Source organism: Platichthys flesus, chromosome 14 (genome assembly GCF_949316205.1).
Source record: "Platichthys flesus chromosome 14, fPlaFle2.1, whole genome shotgun sequence".
In the NCBI taxonomy this organism is placed as follows: domain Eukaryota; kingdom Metazoa; phylum Chordata; class Actinopteri; order Pleuronectiformes; family Pleuronectidae; genus Platichthys; species Platichthys flesus.
Genome location: NC_084958.1, coordinates 21,514,691 through 21,533,390, shown reverse-complemented (window position 1 = coordinate 21,533,390; position 18,700 = coordinate 21,514,691). Strand labels below are relative to the sequence as shown.

Below are 18,700 nucleotides of genomic sequence, written 5' to 3'. Positions count from 1 at the left end.
GCCAAAGGGAAAGTGAAAACCTGGATTTCTCAGCTTTTTTTTTGTGCCACCACATTAGATATTAACAGCTTCCGAAAGTGATGATATGTGTTTCTGCAGTCAAGTGATAAAAATAGACAATAAGTGGCCCCGACGTTACTTCTCAGTTTATTCCAAACTATGTTCTGCACCAAACTTTAGATCTTTGGTAGATTTACCCTCCTCCTCTAACAAACACATATTCTTCTATTCCTCTAAGGACCCTCATCGACCAATATGGAATCTTACTGTAACTTAAACCTGATTCCAAAGTTCAACCATGAAACCGAAGCTCGGCTCTGTGCAGAGGAAGCGAGGACCTGACAGACATCGGTCCTCAGAAAGACAGAAGCACGAGGAAACACACGTCCACATCCATCCGTGCACTCAGTCAAATTTTTATCGAATGCAGCGTTCACAGCATTGACCTGCTCACTCATACGCGTTCACTCTCACACGCACCAAAAAACACACACTGACAAACTCCACCCCCACTCCTCACACACACACACACACACACATTCCTGCCCCATCAACAGTGGACTGTTGTACTGCTGTACTTTGTGGAACACTATTTAAAACGTTAAAAAAAAGAGAGGATTTGCAAACCGATCTATTTTATTATTTCTAACATTAAAACAACTTGTTTAGTCAAATGTCCTGCAGATAACCCTGCAGTGTTGCATCCTGTGTACTCTGCAGACAGATATCACCAATGTAGTGTTGCACTCGGTCACATGACATGTTGTAAATAAACCCTAATGTATACACTTGGTAAATGATGTACGTCTCATACACTGTGTAAAGTGTAAGTGACGTATATTGGCAGCTATACTTCATCTTCTCAATCGTCCTCTGACTCGTTGAGCCGTCTGGCCGGGACGAGTCGAGCAGCGACTCTTAGTGTCACTCAGTCGGAAAAGTCAGACGTCAGAATTCACCGAGTGAACTGAAGCCTGAACCCACAGCCTCATAATTTATAACATGTGAGCTGAGTTACTCACAGTGTTGTGAGTCCCCACTTTGGGTGGAGCCGAATCCACTGGGCCTCGTGAAGCAGTCGACTTTGTCTCTAACCACAAACTGCACGTCCCCTGGGGGGTCCCTGCACAGTCTGCAGCACAGAAGGAAAACTTTAACTTACAAGACTCTACGTCTGAATCTTGATGGAACAAGAAACATTAAATGTCATAAAACAATGACGGTTAATAGACGATGTTGTAAGAGTTTATATGTCTTATATACAAGGATCCATAAATATTAGCTAGCGGTTATCTGGACCAAGACCCTACTCAACTACAGTATGAAGGCACTTGTGTTTGTGTGTTTGCGATCCAGAGTATCACAGAACCAGTGAGCTCATCAGGTTTCTGTCCCCCCCGACCCTCAGCACATGATCCACTTCACAAAGTACCTGAACTCCTCTCTGAAGTGCGACTGAAGGTGTTGAGGCAGCGGGTGGCTGCAGACAGGCCAGCAGGGGGCGACCTGCCAAAGTCCAGAGCTATTTAGTTAGGAACTCCCTTTCCCTTCTCTTCTCTTTTTATTCTCTCCTCCGGGGGCCATCAAAAGAAAATATGTGGGACCTCCTCTGGCAGGTGACGGTGGCCCAGTGTAAAGGCACAAGGGGCAACAGGACCATTCAGAGGGTTGTGGGTTTGATCCTTGGCAAAACTTGTAGTTCTTTGAAGAGCGGCATCCAGAGGAGACACTCAGAGGCCAAAAAACAAGCAACCCTTGCTGGTGTGGCAGCTCAGGGAGTTACCAAACTGATGGGTAGCTTTAAGGTTGTGGGTTTGATCCTTGGAAGGTGGATGGAATTCTGAGGTTCAATGTCCAACGTCAAGAAACAAGAAAGAGTTTATCTGATAAAAAAGGGGATGAGGTCATTGGTTTGAATCTCCAGTAATAGTGAAGTTCAACATTCAAAGGCTCTAGAAAATTAGTCTTTATTATCTGACCAAACAACAAGGTTTGTTTTTGTACCAAACACCAGTGGTGCAGTGTTTGTTCGAATCCCTCGTGCTGTTGATACCAGCCCTCTTTAAAGCCCATTTCCCACTGGTCAAAAAAACCCTAACACCCACTAACATCCATCTTTTGTCTTGAATGGGAATGGATACACTCTGCATTCACTCCCGGGTCAATTGACTCAGTTGACTCCGTATTTTATCGCTTCAGGCTCGGATCGGCGATGATGGAAACATGAGGTTTCAATTTGGTGAGAAGTGAGAGAGCTTGTAATGATGCACCGGTGGAATGATGATAGTAATACAGTCACTCAATTGGGCGACACCTACGGTCTGCATGTCTTTGGACTGTGGGCCAGATTCAAACCAGGAACCTTCTTGCCTTGAGGCATCAGTGCTAACAGCCCGACGAGGAAGATGGTGAGTGGCTCATGTTCTGGGTTTTTAATGTGCTAGTCCAGTAATTCATGGGGTCCACAGTTGGATAGATATGTAAACACACTCATATACACACAGACACACACACACACATGCATACACACACATGCACAAACACACATGCACAATTGCCCTCCTCTTCTCACATGGTTTTTCACTCCATGCTCATTTGGTGATGTTAATGCCAGCAGACATGTACAGTGTGCTCTAACAGCGGAGGGAGGGATGTGTGTGTTTTAACTGTGTGTGTGTGTCTGAGCGCAAGAGCGTATGTGTGAATGGGTGTGTGGGTACGTGTGTGTGTGTGTACTTACCACTCTTAAAAACCAATTAACAGCGCACAGCAGCCGACCCCCCCCCCCCCCCCACCACCACCACCACCACCACCACCCCCCAACCCCCTTTCCCTCCAAATGAAGAGGTGAATTAAACATCACCGAGACCAGATGGGAGGAAATCAGACAGAGAAAAAGAGAGGGATGAATAATTGAAGAGGGAGAGGATCTTAAAAAAAAGAGGGAAATAAAAACTGAAATAAGAGATGAAATGAAATGTAAGAAAGCAGAAGTCAATTAGAGAGACTGGGAGAGAGCTGCAGGGAGAAGCAGATAGGAAGAGAGGGGAGGGGATCACTGCCAGTGTGTGTGTGTCTGTGTGTGTGTGTGTATGTGTGTGTGTGCGTGCCTGGGAGCATGTGCACGCTGTGTTCATGTGTGTCTCTCTTTTTCTTTATTTCGGAAAAGAGTGAAACTAACACAAGCCAGTTGGTTGGAGTCCACCGCACCGTAATCAGGTCGGATGCAGAACAGAGATGATTAGACTGAACTCGCTCTTACTGAACGGAACTTCACTTTATTACGTGTGGCTTCATTTGAGTGTGTGTGTGTGTGTGTGTGTGTGTGTGTGTGTGTGTGCATGTGTGAGTCATGCAGGTCTCGATTAACCTAAATACTAATCACACGCATCGGACATGAATTTGTAAAATCGGATTATAAAAGTAAAGAGAATGATCCTCGGCTTTTCCTCTTTTTAAATGCATTGTATTATAAAATGTGGATTCTGCACCGAAAGTCCAAGAAATATCATCAAGATCCATAAATTCTTCTCTGAGAAATCAATGATAATGTTGGAAAAACTGTTTCTCATGTAAATCTGTAAAAGAAAGTGAGGATAGCTAGTTTTAGTGTGAAGGAGTGAAAACATGATCTTTGTGGTTGTGGAAGATTTTGGTTACTGCTCCTCTTTGACGGTTAGTTGTGGTTTATTTTGAATCCTGTTGTGTTGCTCATTGTCAACACATGATAATAATTTCATTGTTCTCACTAAGTTGATTATTGATATCTGGGAACATGGAAACATTGGAGTCACATGAGTCTAAACAAGGTTTGTCAGATAACGATAAACTGTAAAAACAAACCCAGTCTTGGTTTCACCTTCACATGCAGAGTTGGAGATCACGTGGCTGAACTGTTGGTTTGTGCTGATCTGATTATCTGGGCTCGGCTCCAGGTTTAGAAGAAACCTCCGAGTTGGTGAATCCTGCAGAGATGGAGGAGAAACATGGTTTGAGTTTTCTCAGAGCCAGAAACCGAGATGACTTTCGCTCTCCGTCAGTTTCTGTGGGAACTTTCTCTGTGACCTTTAACCTTTACGATGTTTCTCCTGCTGAGCCTGAAGGAGCCGGGAGACCTGCAGCTTCATTTCCTCCTTCACACATAACAAAGAGTAGGATGAGTTTATGTGAGGAATGAAATATTTTACTGTACTTATGGTAATAATGATAAAGATGGAAGATTCCTCGTTATCACATCATTTCAGAGAGGAATTCTGAGTGAGGACTTTGCAGAACTTTTAAATACATAAAATAACAAACTGGATATCATAAGTCTCCTTTAGATGGAAGAAGTTTTTAACCTAAATGCTTTTTAACAAATCATTGCAGCACAGACACACCTCTGTCAGCTGCTGCGTGTAGATACTTTGTGTCAGGTTTGGGGCGGGGTCTCCACTGTGAACTCTAAGACCTTGTTTCAGTGGTGTGCATGCTTTTGCCTGCATGTATTTGATCTGTGATAAGAGTCTCGACCATTACTTCATTATCAAAATCATTACTTTATTTCTGGGTCAGAATCAAGTTGATAAACAAGGTAAATCTGTTATAATTATTCTCATGTGGCTCCAGCATTTTGTCCCTGTGAGGCCCAAACTACAAAAGTAAAATTTTAAATTATCCTTTAAAACTCTTTCATTAACACATTGATTAAAAACTAAGAGCGGTAGTGAGACTGATCCTCGGCCACTCTCATTAAAAGTGATCTGTAAATTAGCAGTAGATTAGTGTTTCTGGACCAGGAAAACTAATCCCTCAAATGACTTTCGTGTAAATACATAAATCAAGTTTGATGTTTTTACCAAGACATCTCGTCACCAAGCAAAAAGGATATAAAGTGTAATTGTTTGTGTGAGTATGTGTGTAGTTTGTGCAGTGAGTGTGTGTGTCTGGTTTGCCTGAGTAGCTTTATGTGACGTGTCTTTGTGTATGATTGTGTGTTTCTGCATCCACACGTTACTAACTGCCCCTGGATGAGTGTGTGTGTTTGTGTGCGCGTGTGTGTGATTTCCAATAACTGCTGCTCTGCGGTGGGCGTCACGCTGCTCCTCTGTTCCGCTCCAAGTGTTTGTGCGTGGAAATAAAAACTGTTTGGCGGAGAGGGGGACTCTGGGAAATCACAGAGCTGCTGTTTACAGAAAACAGCGAGCGAGCCGGGACACAGAGTGACACAGTTATGATCTCCATGTCCGTCCCTCTGTGTCCTCCTCCCTCTCTCTCCCTGTCTGCGTCCATGTTCATCTCTGTCACTTTTAATGCCCTGTGCTGCTTCAGGGGCATAAATATTGCATGGAGGATATTTCGGAAACATCAAAATAAACAAGGCAGCAGTAAACACATCAGCCCAGAGGAACCATGCAGCCCTTGTGGCTAATCACAAACTAACAGGTCGCTGTGTTCTGAACTCTGTGTGGAGATGCCTGCAGGGACACACACGGATTGTGACGGGACAGAAAACCCTGAAGACGCCACTGCAGACCTGCATGGACCATCAGTGGTTTCCCATATAAGGAGGATAAATGGAGCAGCAACATCCTGATAGCAAGTGCCAATTAATAAACAAATCCAATAAGATGCAACGATGCATTAAATTCTGTTTCCCCTGCACATCCAACATCTGACTCTGGCTCTCGCTGCTGTTTCTCTCATCATCTATCAGCGGCAGTGTTAGAGCTCTGCCAGCAGTGATGATGGAGACGTATCGTTCAGATCAACACGGCTGAGACGCAGGTCCCGTGGTGTCTGGCAGCGTCGCATCTCACAAACAAATGTCACTCGTACATTCCACATTTGTGAGCCGTGTGAAACTTTAAAGCTCAAGCATGGGTCTCATTGAACTGCCAGGTGACTTGTTGTTTATTATTATTAGCTTTTATTTAACCCACTGAGAATAAAAATGTCTGTTACAAGGATAAAAGTAATAAACTGACAAATACATATTTACATTCCATCTTGATCATATTAAACTCTCGTACACAGACGACCTGGACACATGAGATTTCTCCTGAACTTTAAACTTTATTTGGCTTCGAATCAGTTTGTATTTTATTCCAGGAATTAGCTGCCAAAAGCCTAAAAGCCATAAGTCCATAGAATGAGGTTTGATGAGCTTCCACCTTCAGTTTAAACATATTTTAATACAGATGAAGATAAAAAGGGAGGAATTGTGCCCAGAACTGGTTTTAGTAACAAACCAGTGACTGAAACGACCAATTTGCTTTTGAGTCAAGTTCAAGCTGGTGAGTAAGAGACTAACAGTTTGTAATGAATGTCCCATGAGAAACGTTATCCAGCACGTGAAGACAAGCGGGGGCATAAACAGCTGATCCTCATAGTCTAGAACTTCCAACAATTACCGTTTCACACTGAAAGAAAAGCAGGAACTTTTTCTATCATACTGAATATGAGCTATAAGTTGTTTTAATTGAAGGGGACCTTTATTGGGCCTTGGTGGAGATAAAGGGTCAACACATGATAAGAAGAAGTGTTTTCACAAAAGTTCTACCTGACAATTTCTTGTTTCAATCCAAAGATGCATCCGTGTTTCAGTAATATCATCTAATATTAACAAACATGATATATCTCATGTTCACTGGTGATTGATATACAGTTCAAGAAGTCAATGAGTTCCTCTGTAAGCAAGTTTCAGAACCATATTCACGCCGTCTTCTCTTTCACCTCTTTCTTTTTTTCTGTGACTCTCTCTTTCCTCCCCCCTCACACTCTCTCTCTCTCTCTCTCTCTCGCTCTCTCTCTCTCTCACACACACACACACACTTGTGTAAATCTGCCGCTCACACTTTGCCCTTTGCTGCCTTTTCAGAAATGGCAAATATATGCACACGGCATATGCAACACATTGATGACAGATATGCATGCAGGCATGCGTGTAAACACGGACAATGTTCACACATGCACACGCACACACAACACGCAGCGGCAGCGTGCGCTCTCCTGCATGAGAGTGGTGTGTGGTGGTTGGAATGGGAGCGAGTCGTAGCCCGAGGCAGAGCTGGGACATGAATACACAGCAGTTTTTCGGGTTGGGGGTGAGGAGGGGGACGGCTTCAGGGTCACAGACCTCACAAACCGTCTTCTCATTTCTGCATAGGAACGGCTTTATTGCAGGATATTGTATTCGGCCTCCGGCAGCCATGCAGGAGGTCTTCAGCTCCAACACTGGAAGCATTCTGTAGTCCAGACTGTGACCACTTCTCTTATCAGTCTGAATAACTTCCCACTTTGAAGCCACGAAGGCTGTTGAAGTTTGTACTTGTTAATTTCATAAAAAACTATAACTATAGAAATGCATGAGAGGTAAGATTTGGTTTGATGGAGCGGTGATATGAAGTTGAGCCTTCGACACTGGAACAGATATTGTGAAAATCCTGCAGGACCAGTTACTGTCAGTTCAGGTTGGTTGATGTTCTTTATTTCTGATCCATTGCGACAAATATTAAAGGGAAACTGGTCATTGTGGGAACATGTGAAAGATACAGTACAGATAATTGACAGGTATCAAAACTCAAGATAAAAAGCTGTTTCTTGACAATATATCGTCTCCCCAATGAAAACCAGTATCATGCGTATTGTTAAGGGACAAAGGAAGTGCAGTGTCACATTTGGTGCAATTTAAACTCATGATATGTTAATTATTATAAACAGACCAGTTCAGGTTCTGACTCGAGCTTCCCTGAACTTTGAATCCGAGGTGAACAGCTCTTTGTGCAGCGGCAGGTTTTGAGTTCAGCTCTTTGATGTGGCTCAATGAAACGTCCCATGCAACTGGCAATACATAATTTGTAAATAAACCTTAAACTTCAGTATATTGTGTAGAAAAGACGTGACAGTAGCTTGACCTCATTAACCATCGATAACCAAACTGAACAGTGGAGGTGTTGGATCAGAAAACGTTCCAGTAACTCATATTGTGGCTGTGATTCATCCGGCAGGGCTGAGATCAGTAAACACTTGTGTGTGCTGTAAGCGACGGCAATGACAAATACTGTATTTTGTCAATTAGTTTGTAGCGCTGCTTGTTTTGTTTGTCTCGTGTGTGCTCCGGACATTAAACGGCCGCACTGCAGTTTGCAATTTATGCAGCGTTTCGAGGACAAACTCAACCCCCGAAAAACTTCCTGCATAAATGCATGAGGCAGCTCGTCCTAGATTAGGCCTTTTTAAAAGTCTGGTCAATTCAGATCCATGTGTTTGTTCTCAATCAGAATTATGTTCATGTTTTTCTTCGAGGATTTCCATCCCTCTATTCCAGGAAAGTCTACGTTTTCCATTGAATCTGAGCAGTTCGGTTTGTGTATCATGCAATATGTAGAAATATATTTACTATGCAGTGCGACGTGTGTGCTTTTATTTAAAAGTTAAGAGTATGAACTGAGTGAGTTGGATATTATGTGTGTGGAGGTTTAATAAAACTGTCTGATGGAAAAATAGGAGAAAAGTTATTAAGGATAATATGTTTGGACATCGACGCTGTAATTGTGAAGCTGTGTCTATTGTACCACTGGGTGCATTATGCAATGAGACGGAGAGAGAGGAAGAGGAGATATACCTAACATCATCCCTCAGGGTAATGATGCAGAGAGGTAAAGACGGAACAGATGAAAAGAGAGGAGGAGGAGGAGGAGGAGGAGGAGGGAGGCTGAGACCAACTGAGGAAACAGGCAGAGGAGAGGAACGATACAGGAGGAAGGAAAAGAGGAAGTGAGAAAGGTGGAAAAACACAAAGAAGGGAAATGTTCTGAGATGCAGGAAAACAAGTGGGGTGATGAAAAAGAGAAGATGGAGAGAAGGAGGGTGAAGAAGAGGAAGAACGAGAGAACACAGGAGGGAGAAATGAGAAGAAGGAACGATACAGGCTGGAGAAAAGATGAGTGAAGGCTTTCTAAATGAGAACAGGAAAAGGAGGAGGACGAAACAAGGTGGGAAGGAGAGAGAAAGAAAACGTTAAAGGTGGATGAAGAGAAAGAGAAATTTAGACGAGATGTGAGATGATGGAGAGACAGAAGCATGGAAAGTGAAGAGAAGAGTGGAAGAGCACATTTTGACTTTTAAAATTAAGTGAGTTCAAAGTGTGAGTGTGTGTGTGTGTGTGTGTGTGTGTGTGTGTGTGTGTGTGTATGTATGTGTGTGTGTGTGTGTGTGTGTGTGTGTGTGTGTGTGTATGTGTGTGTGTGTGTGTGTGTGTGTGTGTTTGTCTGTGTGTGTCTGGGTCTAAATCTGTTTACACAAAATTTGTAATTAACGTTTAGGTTATAAAGTCTCCAGGAAATAAATGTAAGTCAATGCAACGTCCTCAGAACTCATGGAGATAATACTGAGTGTGTGTGTGTCTGTGTGTGTGTGTGAGAGTGTTGGGGGAGGAGGAGAAGGGGGGGGGGGTATCCCGTAGGGTTAATTACATCTCTGTTCTCTGTCAGTGCAGCTCTCTCCTCCGCAATCTGAGTCCCTGCTGCAGGCTGACAGGCCGCACACACACACACACTCACACACACACACACACACACTAATATGGACCCACATTTTTGCAGACGCAGATATACTTTACTCTCAAATATTGCAACACACAAGCAGTAATGTCGTTCTGTCACAATCTCTCTCTCTCTCTCTCTCTCTCTCTCTCTCTCTCTCTCTCTCTCTCACACATCACAGTCTGTCCCAGGAGAGCTTGCGTTGTTCTGTGCAGAGTTAGACACGAGGAACCGGGCCCATACTCTTAATAGCTGTTAATTTTGCATAAATCATGCATAACATGACCCACATGTAAATCACTCATGTCAGCAGGATATCACATCCCAGCAGCTCCGTCTTCCTCATCTTCTTCCTCTTCCTTTTCCTTTTCCTTTTCCTCTTCTTCTTCGTCTCTGTAGGAAGCAGCAGCCGCTTCCCTCACCACAGTTTTGTCTCATCCTCAACTTGAAGTCAAAGAGATGCAACTTGACTCCAGTTTCATTATTATCGCTAATATCCGGGTTCTGGAAAGATCAAACATTTATATTTTCAGGGTGGTGTTAATTGTGTAAAGGAATAAAGATGAATTGAATTACTTCCCGATTAACATGCTGAATGTTTAAATACATGATTTTGTAATGATTACGTTTTTGATGTAACTACTTCGCAAGTTGTGTTAAAAATAACTTTGTTCAACAACCTGAGAAGGAGCTGAACTTGTGTTGAACTGTTGGTTGTACTTACTATTGCATTTTATTTGAGTCTATTTGACTTTATAGTTGTTTCTCCATCTGATTGTATAAATACAATTTCAAAAGGTCAAAGATCTAAATGGTGGACCTGCAGTAGATGCTTGAGAAATGACTTCTGTCCTTGCTCAACATAAATGTACCTTTAAGGACATTTCACTGTTCCCACATCAGAGCAAATCTTTATGTATTATATCATTATCTTATCATTGGACCAGAGTAATCTGGGGAAATCAAAAACACAACAAAATGACAGCTTCACAATCGTAATTTCAAATGTTTTAGAGACAACTTTCCCTTTAACTTCAGAAGGAAGCGATCGGTTCACAGTCGCTGCTGAATCGTCTCCATTCCGTGTTCAGAGAGTTGATGAAACATCACCGGGCTCTTTAAAGATGAGAAGATTCAGCCTTCAGTGAAGGAGCCTCCCTCACAAACAAGACGACAGGTCATGTAATCCTCCTGAGGAATCCCTGACTCTCCCGTTGTCGGCTCCTTTGTGGCTGAATCCCATCGAGACGCGTCCCTCGGAGCCGCGGACGGCTTCATTAACCAGTTCTGCCTTAATTAGCTAATAGGATTGTTTTACCCATGATCCAAGAACAGAAGCGCCCACGGGAAGACAAACACCAACTCTGTGGAAGTGTGTGTGTGTGTGTGTGCATGTAAGTGTGTGTGTGTGAGGCTGTGAGTGCAACTCAGAGTGCAGCTGCATGTGTGAGACTGAGTCAGTGAGGTGTGTGTGTGTGTGTGTGCATGAGTGCAGAAATTGGGTGTGAATCGAATGCTACATGCGCGCCTGAGCTCCTGTTTGTGTAAGACTCTGTGTGTGTGTGTGTATGTGTGTGAGTGTGAGTGTGTGTGTGTGTGTGTGTGTGTGTGTGTGTGTGTCGGCACAGTCTCCTTCTCTCCCTTAATTAACGCGTCTTCCTGCAAGAGTTTCTCCAGAATATGAAAGAATTTTACCTGATGATGCAAACGGCTGAAAACAGAGCCGGGCTGGCGCCTGCTCTCGTCACCTGACACGTTCTCTTTATGCGAGAGCGTTAATGTATGCGGCCGCTACATTTGGAGTTTGTACACTCGGGTATTTTAGTGGCACTGCTATAGCCAAAAGGCTTATTTTGCTGGAGGAAATATGTGTGTGTAAGCAAAATCCTTTGTACTGTGTGATGAAAAAGAGCAGGCTGGATCACAGCTTGGCAATGATGTTCTTTCTAGGCGGGCACGCGGTTACACATCCATGCACTCGCACACAAACACACACTCTCACAATCACAGGCACACACACAATACCCACGCAGAGACACACATAAGCCTCAGTGAAGTCCAGGGAAAACCTTAGAAAGTGGGCGAGAGAAGAAAGATGAAACAGAAGCAGAGGAAGTGACAAATGCAGAATTTAGCAGCAGCATTCTGGAACCACTCAGGAGAAGAATTTACATATATATTTATTTTATTTCTATAATGAAAAAAGTGTTAATTCTACCATTCAGTGTGTGTATACGTGCATAAACGCAGGCGTACATTATGAAACCTCACCGTCCCAGATCAGACATTTCACCCACAGACAAGGTTTGTATCAAATCAAACTCTTAATAAAAGCACATAATAAAAAAGGACAATAAAAACACCATAAACACACTTAACAAATCAGCTCAGCAGCCTCCATGTGGACAAGCAGGAGTCGATAAGGCCGGACAGGGACCGTGTAGCTCAATACAGTCCAATAAAAGATGGCAGCTCATGGCCAGGTCACGGTGAGGGGAACTTGAAATTGATTTGCCTCTCTGTCTCTCTGCTGCAGTGTGGTGCGTCCGCTTCTCCCAGGAGCCTGCGGACCAGTCGGTGGTGCTGGGAGAACGGGTGGTGCTGTCCTGCCTGGTCTTCAACTACAGCGGCATCGTCCAGTGGACCAAGGACGGCCTGGCGCTGGGCATCGGCGAGGGTCTGAGAGGTGAGAGGGGGGGGGGGGCAGGGACAGAAAAGAGAAAGATCCCAGCGGCTCCACCAAGCTGCAGGGATCAAAGTGAAGACGGGGGAATAACTCGGCTACGGTTTCAGTTCCCAGTTTGACTATAAGAACCCTGACAAAAGCTATTATGGCTGAAATGTGCACGTTTTTTTTTCCACATTAAGGGAATGAGGACTGTACAGAGAGGGGGAGTTAAGAGCCAAGAGGCGTGTGAGTGACAATCTGGGCAGAGATGAGTCCTGTATATCATGCTGAATTAGAGAAAATCCCTCACAGTGCTGACAAAAGCAGACACACATTCACATTTACATTTTAAGCCGACACGCACGTCCGGAGTGACTCACACTGAGTGCAACAGTACAACACGCTTCGTTTCAGAGATGTAAACAAAAAGTGAGATGACTCAACGGGTCGGAGACACAACCACCGGAGACAGTTTCTCTTTTTTTACGACACTTGGGAAATGGTCAGAAATGAAACAATTAAAAAGAAAAGGAGGCAGAGACATAAAAAATGTCCTTCACTGACCTCAGCTCCATTTTCCCCGAATACTTTCAAACCACAATTAGTGAGAGATGACGTTTTTATGACTGCAGCTGCCGATCGCTCTCCCTCTGCACCCGGGAGGAATTTTGGCAAGAAACACTGATGATCCCCAGACTTTCATTGGATGGAGGATGAAGACTTCTCTCTGTCCCTCAAACCAGCGACTTCACGGGAGGATAATGAAATTAAAGAATCCGTTAAGAGCCTCTTGTTGATGAAAAGAGTTCCATCGAATTATTTCACCCGCAAATATGTATAAACAAATCAGACTTATTATTATTTTTATGTTATTTGAATCAAAGCAGGATCACTGATGTAAGAAAATTTGTTCTTACGCTACATCCAAACTCTTGATCCACTTATGAGCAAAGCTTTTATTACCTGAATTAAACTCTATTTAAAAAATCATCATGGATACATTGATGATCGATTATTAAAATGTCCTGAGATGTCTTTATCAAACCCTTATGACAACAGATGTAATTGAGGTTTGATATTTTGCTGTTTAGACGTAAACTTTATTAAAAACTAGAACGACACATTTATCTCAGTTCAATAAATCCATTCATTTTTATGTGGATCTGCAGCAAATTTCACACACTCGTAAATATCCGACCCCGACTCGTGCCTAGCTCTGTTTTTCCATCAAGATCGAGGAATTATTCCCTCAGAGATCAATAAAAACGTCATAAAAATGATCCACCTCCTGATCCAGATCTTCTTTCCTGGTCCAAACCTCATCCTTCCACCAGGTCCCACCATAAACCACAGCGCTGGTTTTGAGTAATCCTGCAAATTATCAATGAGACTGACGAACGTATAAAACAGAACCTTCCTGAATATTACAAGACATAACAATAAGTACATTACCTCATATTAACGTTGTTCCCCTTCAGCCTATAAGTCCCATCTACCCTCACACTGTGAACTCATCCACATGAGACTACACACACACACTGTAGAGCACACACACACACATCCACCCACACACACATCCACACACACACTGTACATGCTGTCACTCGAGTTGTAATCTGACATGTCGGACGTCAACTGACAAAATGTCACAAGATGGCCTCTTCCTTGCTCATGTGTGTGTGTTTCAAACAGCTTCATCATCAAAGCTTGTGGCTTGTTGTGTTTCTCTCAAACCCTCTCGTGCTTTTCTTCTCTCCTCCTCTGCTTCCTGTCTTTAATTCTCTTTTTGTCTTCCGAGCCTTTTCACAAACACACCAGCGTTCGAGAAGCTTGTTGTTCCCTTTGTCCCTTTCGTGCTTTTCAGCCGTCTGTCATCACCTCCTGTCTGTTCTTTATCCTCGGATTGTCTGTGCTGCTGTTCCCTCCATCATCTCCTCACATCCCTCAATCTTTTGCTCCTCTTGTTTTTGTTTTTTTTTATTGTGAAGGGTTTTCTAAAATCCTTTCCAAAGCCTCCGAGCGACCAGCCCACATGGCCGTGGCCGGTCGGAGTTGATTGGCCACATCTTCATCTTCTCTTTCACTCTGGCAGCGGCTCCTACCGCTGACATTGACTTGACCAATGTGCTGATCGGTTCCACTTCACACGCGCCTCTGCGATATGGCTTTAATACATTTCTGCGAGAGCCACTTACAGCTGAGTACAGTGAGCTCCTCGGCAGCTGAAATACGACCCGCCTGCAACCTCCAGGGCCAAATATCAAATTAGCTTCTGTTTTTTATTTGTAAAAGTCGTGTCACATAGTCGATGCATCTTTTGTGGCGTTTTTCTTTTTGTGCAGAGCGAGACATTTTAATGACGGAGATCACCGACAATCAAATGTTCCACCGCAACAGGTTCCAGCCGACACCGATCGGTAGCAGAACGATAACAGATGCACAAAGGAGAGGATAACACGTGGTCAATACAGCACCAACACATATCATTAATGATTTTATCCAGCGTTGTGTTACATGAAACGTGACGTGTAAGAGGTTGTTGTTATGCACCCAGTCTGATTGCACACAGCTTAATGACAGAGTGGGCGTGCAGTAAATTCATACCTGCAGTTTGAACTCCCACTCACATGCAGGAGATCTGCGTTTATTCACTGGCAAAAAAATGAAATTAATCAAAAACAGCTTCTCGACACATTGTGCAAAAATATGAAATGCATGTAGAGAAAATTCCTTTTTAATATGTGATAATTGAACCAGCAACACACTGTACATGTGTGTCTTTGTTATTCCCTACCGGCAGGCATCAGTGGTGGCGATGTTTTTGTTCCTCCTCCTCCTCCTCCTCCTCCTCCTCCTCCTCCTCCTCCTCCTCCTCCTCCTCCTCCTTCCTCTCCTTCTCCCTGGGGTGTATTCACCTCTGTGGTTGCTATGCTGCGAAGTGCATGATGTAATATCCACTAATACATTTGTCGCCCCACCCCCCCACCCCCTTCCCGACCCTCCATCCACGTCACCCCCCCTCCTCCTTGCTCCTCTCCGAACCCCAGTTGCCTGCCTCTTGCCATCTGAATCCATGATGTCACATCAGGACTGGGCACGAAGGATCAATGAGCGCCCCCTAGTGGGACGTCACGCTCAATTATGTCTTTGTCTGAGAGGCAGAGGGTTCAGACGGAGAGAGAAATGGTGGTTGTGTTGTAATTGGACCGACTTTGTGTTTGATTCTGGAGTCGTTGTGGCGATGCTTGATCAGTGTTTGTGCACAAACCCTTTCGGCTGTTTTTGTGAGACTGTTCTGTTCTGCTGGTTTGTGTGTGCGTGTGTGCGTCTGTGTGCGTGTTCTCCTGCATTCGCACCATTCTACTGTGTTGTTTATATAAAAGGAGCAGCCCATGATCTCCTTATTCTAAAAAGCTCCTCAAAACCCCTGAATCAATATAGTAACTGCTAAATGTGTGTGAGCTTATTAAAACTTATATGATCATGCACCATTTGCATGATCCATATCTCTGAATGGAGTCTGTCTAATACCGTCCAGGGTTTTACAAGTAAACAGACAGACCTCCCACTTTCCTTGTGTGGTGTCCATCCATTGAGATAGTGTTTCATTTCCTGAGGTTTTGAGATATGCATCTTTAAGCTTTCGGCTGCAGCCTCAATAAAATAAAGGGCGAATAGAAGATAAACACAGAAGAACCACCGGAGCTGTTTCACCACTGTTTATCAGAAACTAGTCCCTGTTCAGTGGGTTGTTCATTTATATGTAAAACTCGTTTCATATTCCTTCTTCTTTGCTTTTCTAAGCCGCACGGCAGGCGTTGAATATTTTTTGGGAAGATAATGTTCCTACATTCACTTTAACGAAAGAAATATCACGATAGGTGAAAAATAGCTTCTGTTAAAGACGTGTTCCCTCCCCTGTGCATTTCCATTTTCACCCTGGAAAATAGTTGATTCAAAAAGAAAAGTTTTATTCCAAGTTTTTCTGCCTGGAACTTGTCGCTCACTCGTCCTGAAATAAAGATATTATCCTCTGACTCAGGTCCTTTGTGAAGGGTTTGCTATTACACTGACTCATGACTGTAACAGTAATGTACCTCCTGCTTCATGCCGGTGATTGTTTCAACACAGCCGCTCATGTTTTCCACTTTTTTCACATTCCATTCCGAAGGTTCACTTCCCGATCTCTGACCTGCAGATAAACCCCAGTGTGATGAACTGAAACAGAAACTCCATCACAAACCAGCGCAGGTTACTTCATCTGTTTTCACTGTGTGTCTCCTGCAGCCTGGCCCCGGTACCGGGTGCTGCGGCAGTACGACATCGGCCAGTACAACCTGGAGATCTCCAACGCCGGGCTGTCCGATGACTCCCTGTACGAGTGTCAGGCCACGGAGGCCGCGCTGCGCTCCAGGAGGGCAAAGCTCAATGTGCTCAGTGAGTGGACATTTACCTTTTTACTGGAACTTTAGATTTTCACTCAACAAAGGAACATTTCATTCTAAAAACACTTTATATGCCCTCTTGAAATCACATGATTGATATGGATTTATTATTTTTTATTCCTTTTAGCCCTGGATCAACTATTGACAATATTTGATGCATCAATCATGTTTTTATCCAGAATCCACAAAATGAGCTTTTCTTTTTCGAGTCAACAGCTTCTTTAAATTTCTATCAAACATATCAAGCTTCTAAATATGCCTTATTGTGATAGATCCATTTATTATTCTATTTTGAAATTGGTGAAATGTCAAACAAAATTGTTTAAACATTCTAAAGACGGAGTGGAGATTAAAAAGAAAGAAAGCAGATATATGTGAAATAAGAAATACTTCAGTATGTGTTTGCAGTACTTACACGTGTAGCGCAGAGGTTGAACCCAAGCTTGGATTTAAAGCTTTAACCAGGATTTGACCAGAAAGTGGAAACTGAACAAAAGTTCAACATCTAGTGTGAAAACTCTTGATTCCACACTTCTGGTGGAAGTGAAGAATTAAATGTGAAAGAGAAACAAGATTTTTAAAGCTAAAGGTCAAGGAATCAACATTATTTGCATTACAGGATGATCAAATGACAAATTTGTTCCGGTTGTGAACATATTTATTTGTATGCATGTGTGCACACTTGCATAAGGCCTGTATTTGTCCTGCAGTCCCCCCCGAGGACCCGGTGGTGGACGGATCCCCGGAGCTCCTGCTGATGGCCGGGACTCCGTTCAACCTGACCTGCGTGACCCGCGGGGCCAAGCCTGCAGCACACATCCAGTGGACCAAGGATGGAGTCGCTGTGGAGGGAGCCCACCAGTCCACGGTGAGTCACACATGCAGATGATAGCAAACACACACACACACACACAAACACAAGGGCGGAAAATATTCATGCAACATAAACAAATATAAAAGGCCTAAAGATTATTAGACTCAAATAAGATCTGCTCAATCTCATTTGGTTTATGGTGGTATAGGTTCTAATCTGCTCCTCGGTAATATAGGTCTGTTTATTCATTAGTTCAAATTTTTGCCGTTGGCACCGCGAAGGGGGAAAGTACTGTATGTTCACCACAGGACAGCCAGCAGCCCTGGAGACCTGCATTAGGGAAACACACACACACAACCCCCCCCCCCCCCCCCCCCCACACACACACACACACACACACAGTCTGTGACTTTCTTGCTTCTCATTTAAAAGTAAACCTGTGGGGAAAAAGCTTATTGTGCCTTAAAACGAGACGTTAAGCATAAGGGACCCAATTAATCCAGTGTTTATTTTCAATGGTGGCAAGAAAGATCACAAACATCTCTTTAACCTGCTGGTTTGAGACCGGCTCCGAGCCACAACGTGAGGAGGAAGACAACACCCTGCAAGGCATTGTGTCATTTATTTGCCAAAAGAGGAGGAAAGAGGTAAAATGAGGAAACAAACAAGATTCAAACAGTCACAGATCCAGAGACGCCTTCCCTACACTTCCATTTGGACGAGGGGAGAATAAAACTGCTCTGCTACAGTTCTCCTCTTCCTCACCAACAACAACTCCAGCATCTTCCTCACTTTTTCTCACATACAGAAAAAACACTTTTCCACGAAGGAGGAAGTCTTGATGGACCATGTAGACCACGTTGGCTGAACCTAAATGAGACAGTCTGGTCTACAGAGGAAAGTTGCACCTCTCTCTTCTCTTGCTGCTTCTATTACCTCTTGACAAAATGTTTCTCCACCAAAACCCAATGAATCCTGGGACATGTTGGCCCAAGAAGGATCCACCTCTTGGAGGCGTTTGCAGGAGCCGACTTCGTTGCTCCACAGCCTCTGAAGGACCCAGCTCCGGACCGTAGACACTCACAGCTCCAGCTCACAGCTTTTCACTGGTTCAATCAGTGAGCAGCACCGAGGACAGGAACACAGAAACTGGAAAAGCAACAGAATGACACGTTGCACTTTATCAAACTAGAACCTGTAAATGTGAGTTGAAGGAAAAAACACTTCTCAGTCACGAGAATGAAGTGTT

The 18,700-nt window shown here is 43.7% G+C and overlaps 1 protein-coding gene across 2 annotated transcripts in view; it reads left to right on the top strand.

The window, feature by feature from the left end:
• The window catches only part of kirrel1b (kirre like nephrin family adhesion molecule 1b), a 68,358-nt gene that overhangs the window by 28,878 nt on the left and 20,780 nt on the right, over positions 1-18,700 (top strand). For both annotated transcript variants that reach the window (XM_062405017.1, XM_062405016.1), the window contains exons 2-4: positions 12,061-12,210; positions 16,480-16,629; positions 17,348-17,505. In XM_062405017.1, the coding sequence (XP_062261001.1) occupies positions 12,061-12,210; positions 16,480-16,629; positions 17,348-17,505 (458 nt within the window). The remainder of the gene's footprint in view (positions 1-12,060; positions 12,211-16,479; positions 16,630-17,347; positions 17,506-18,700) is intronic.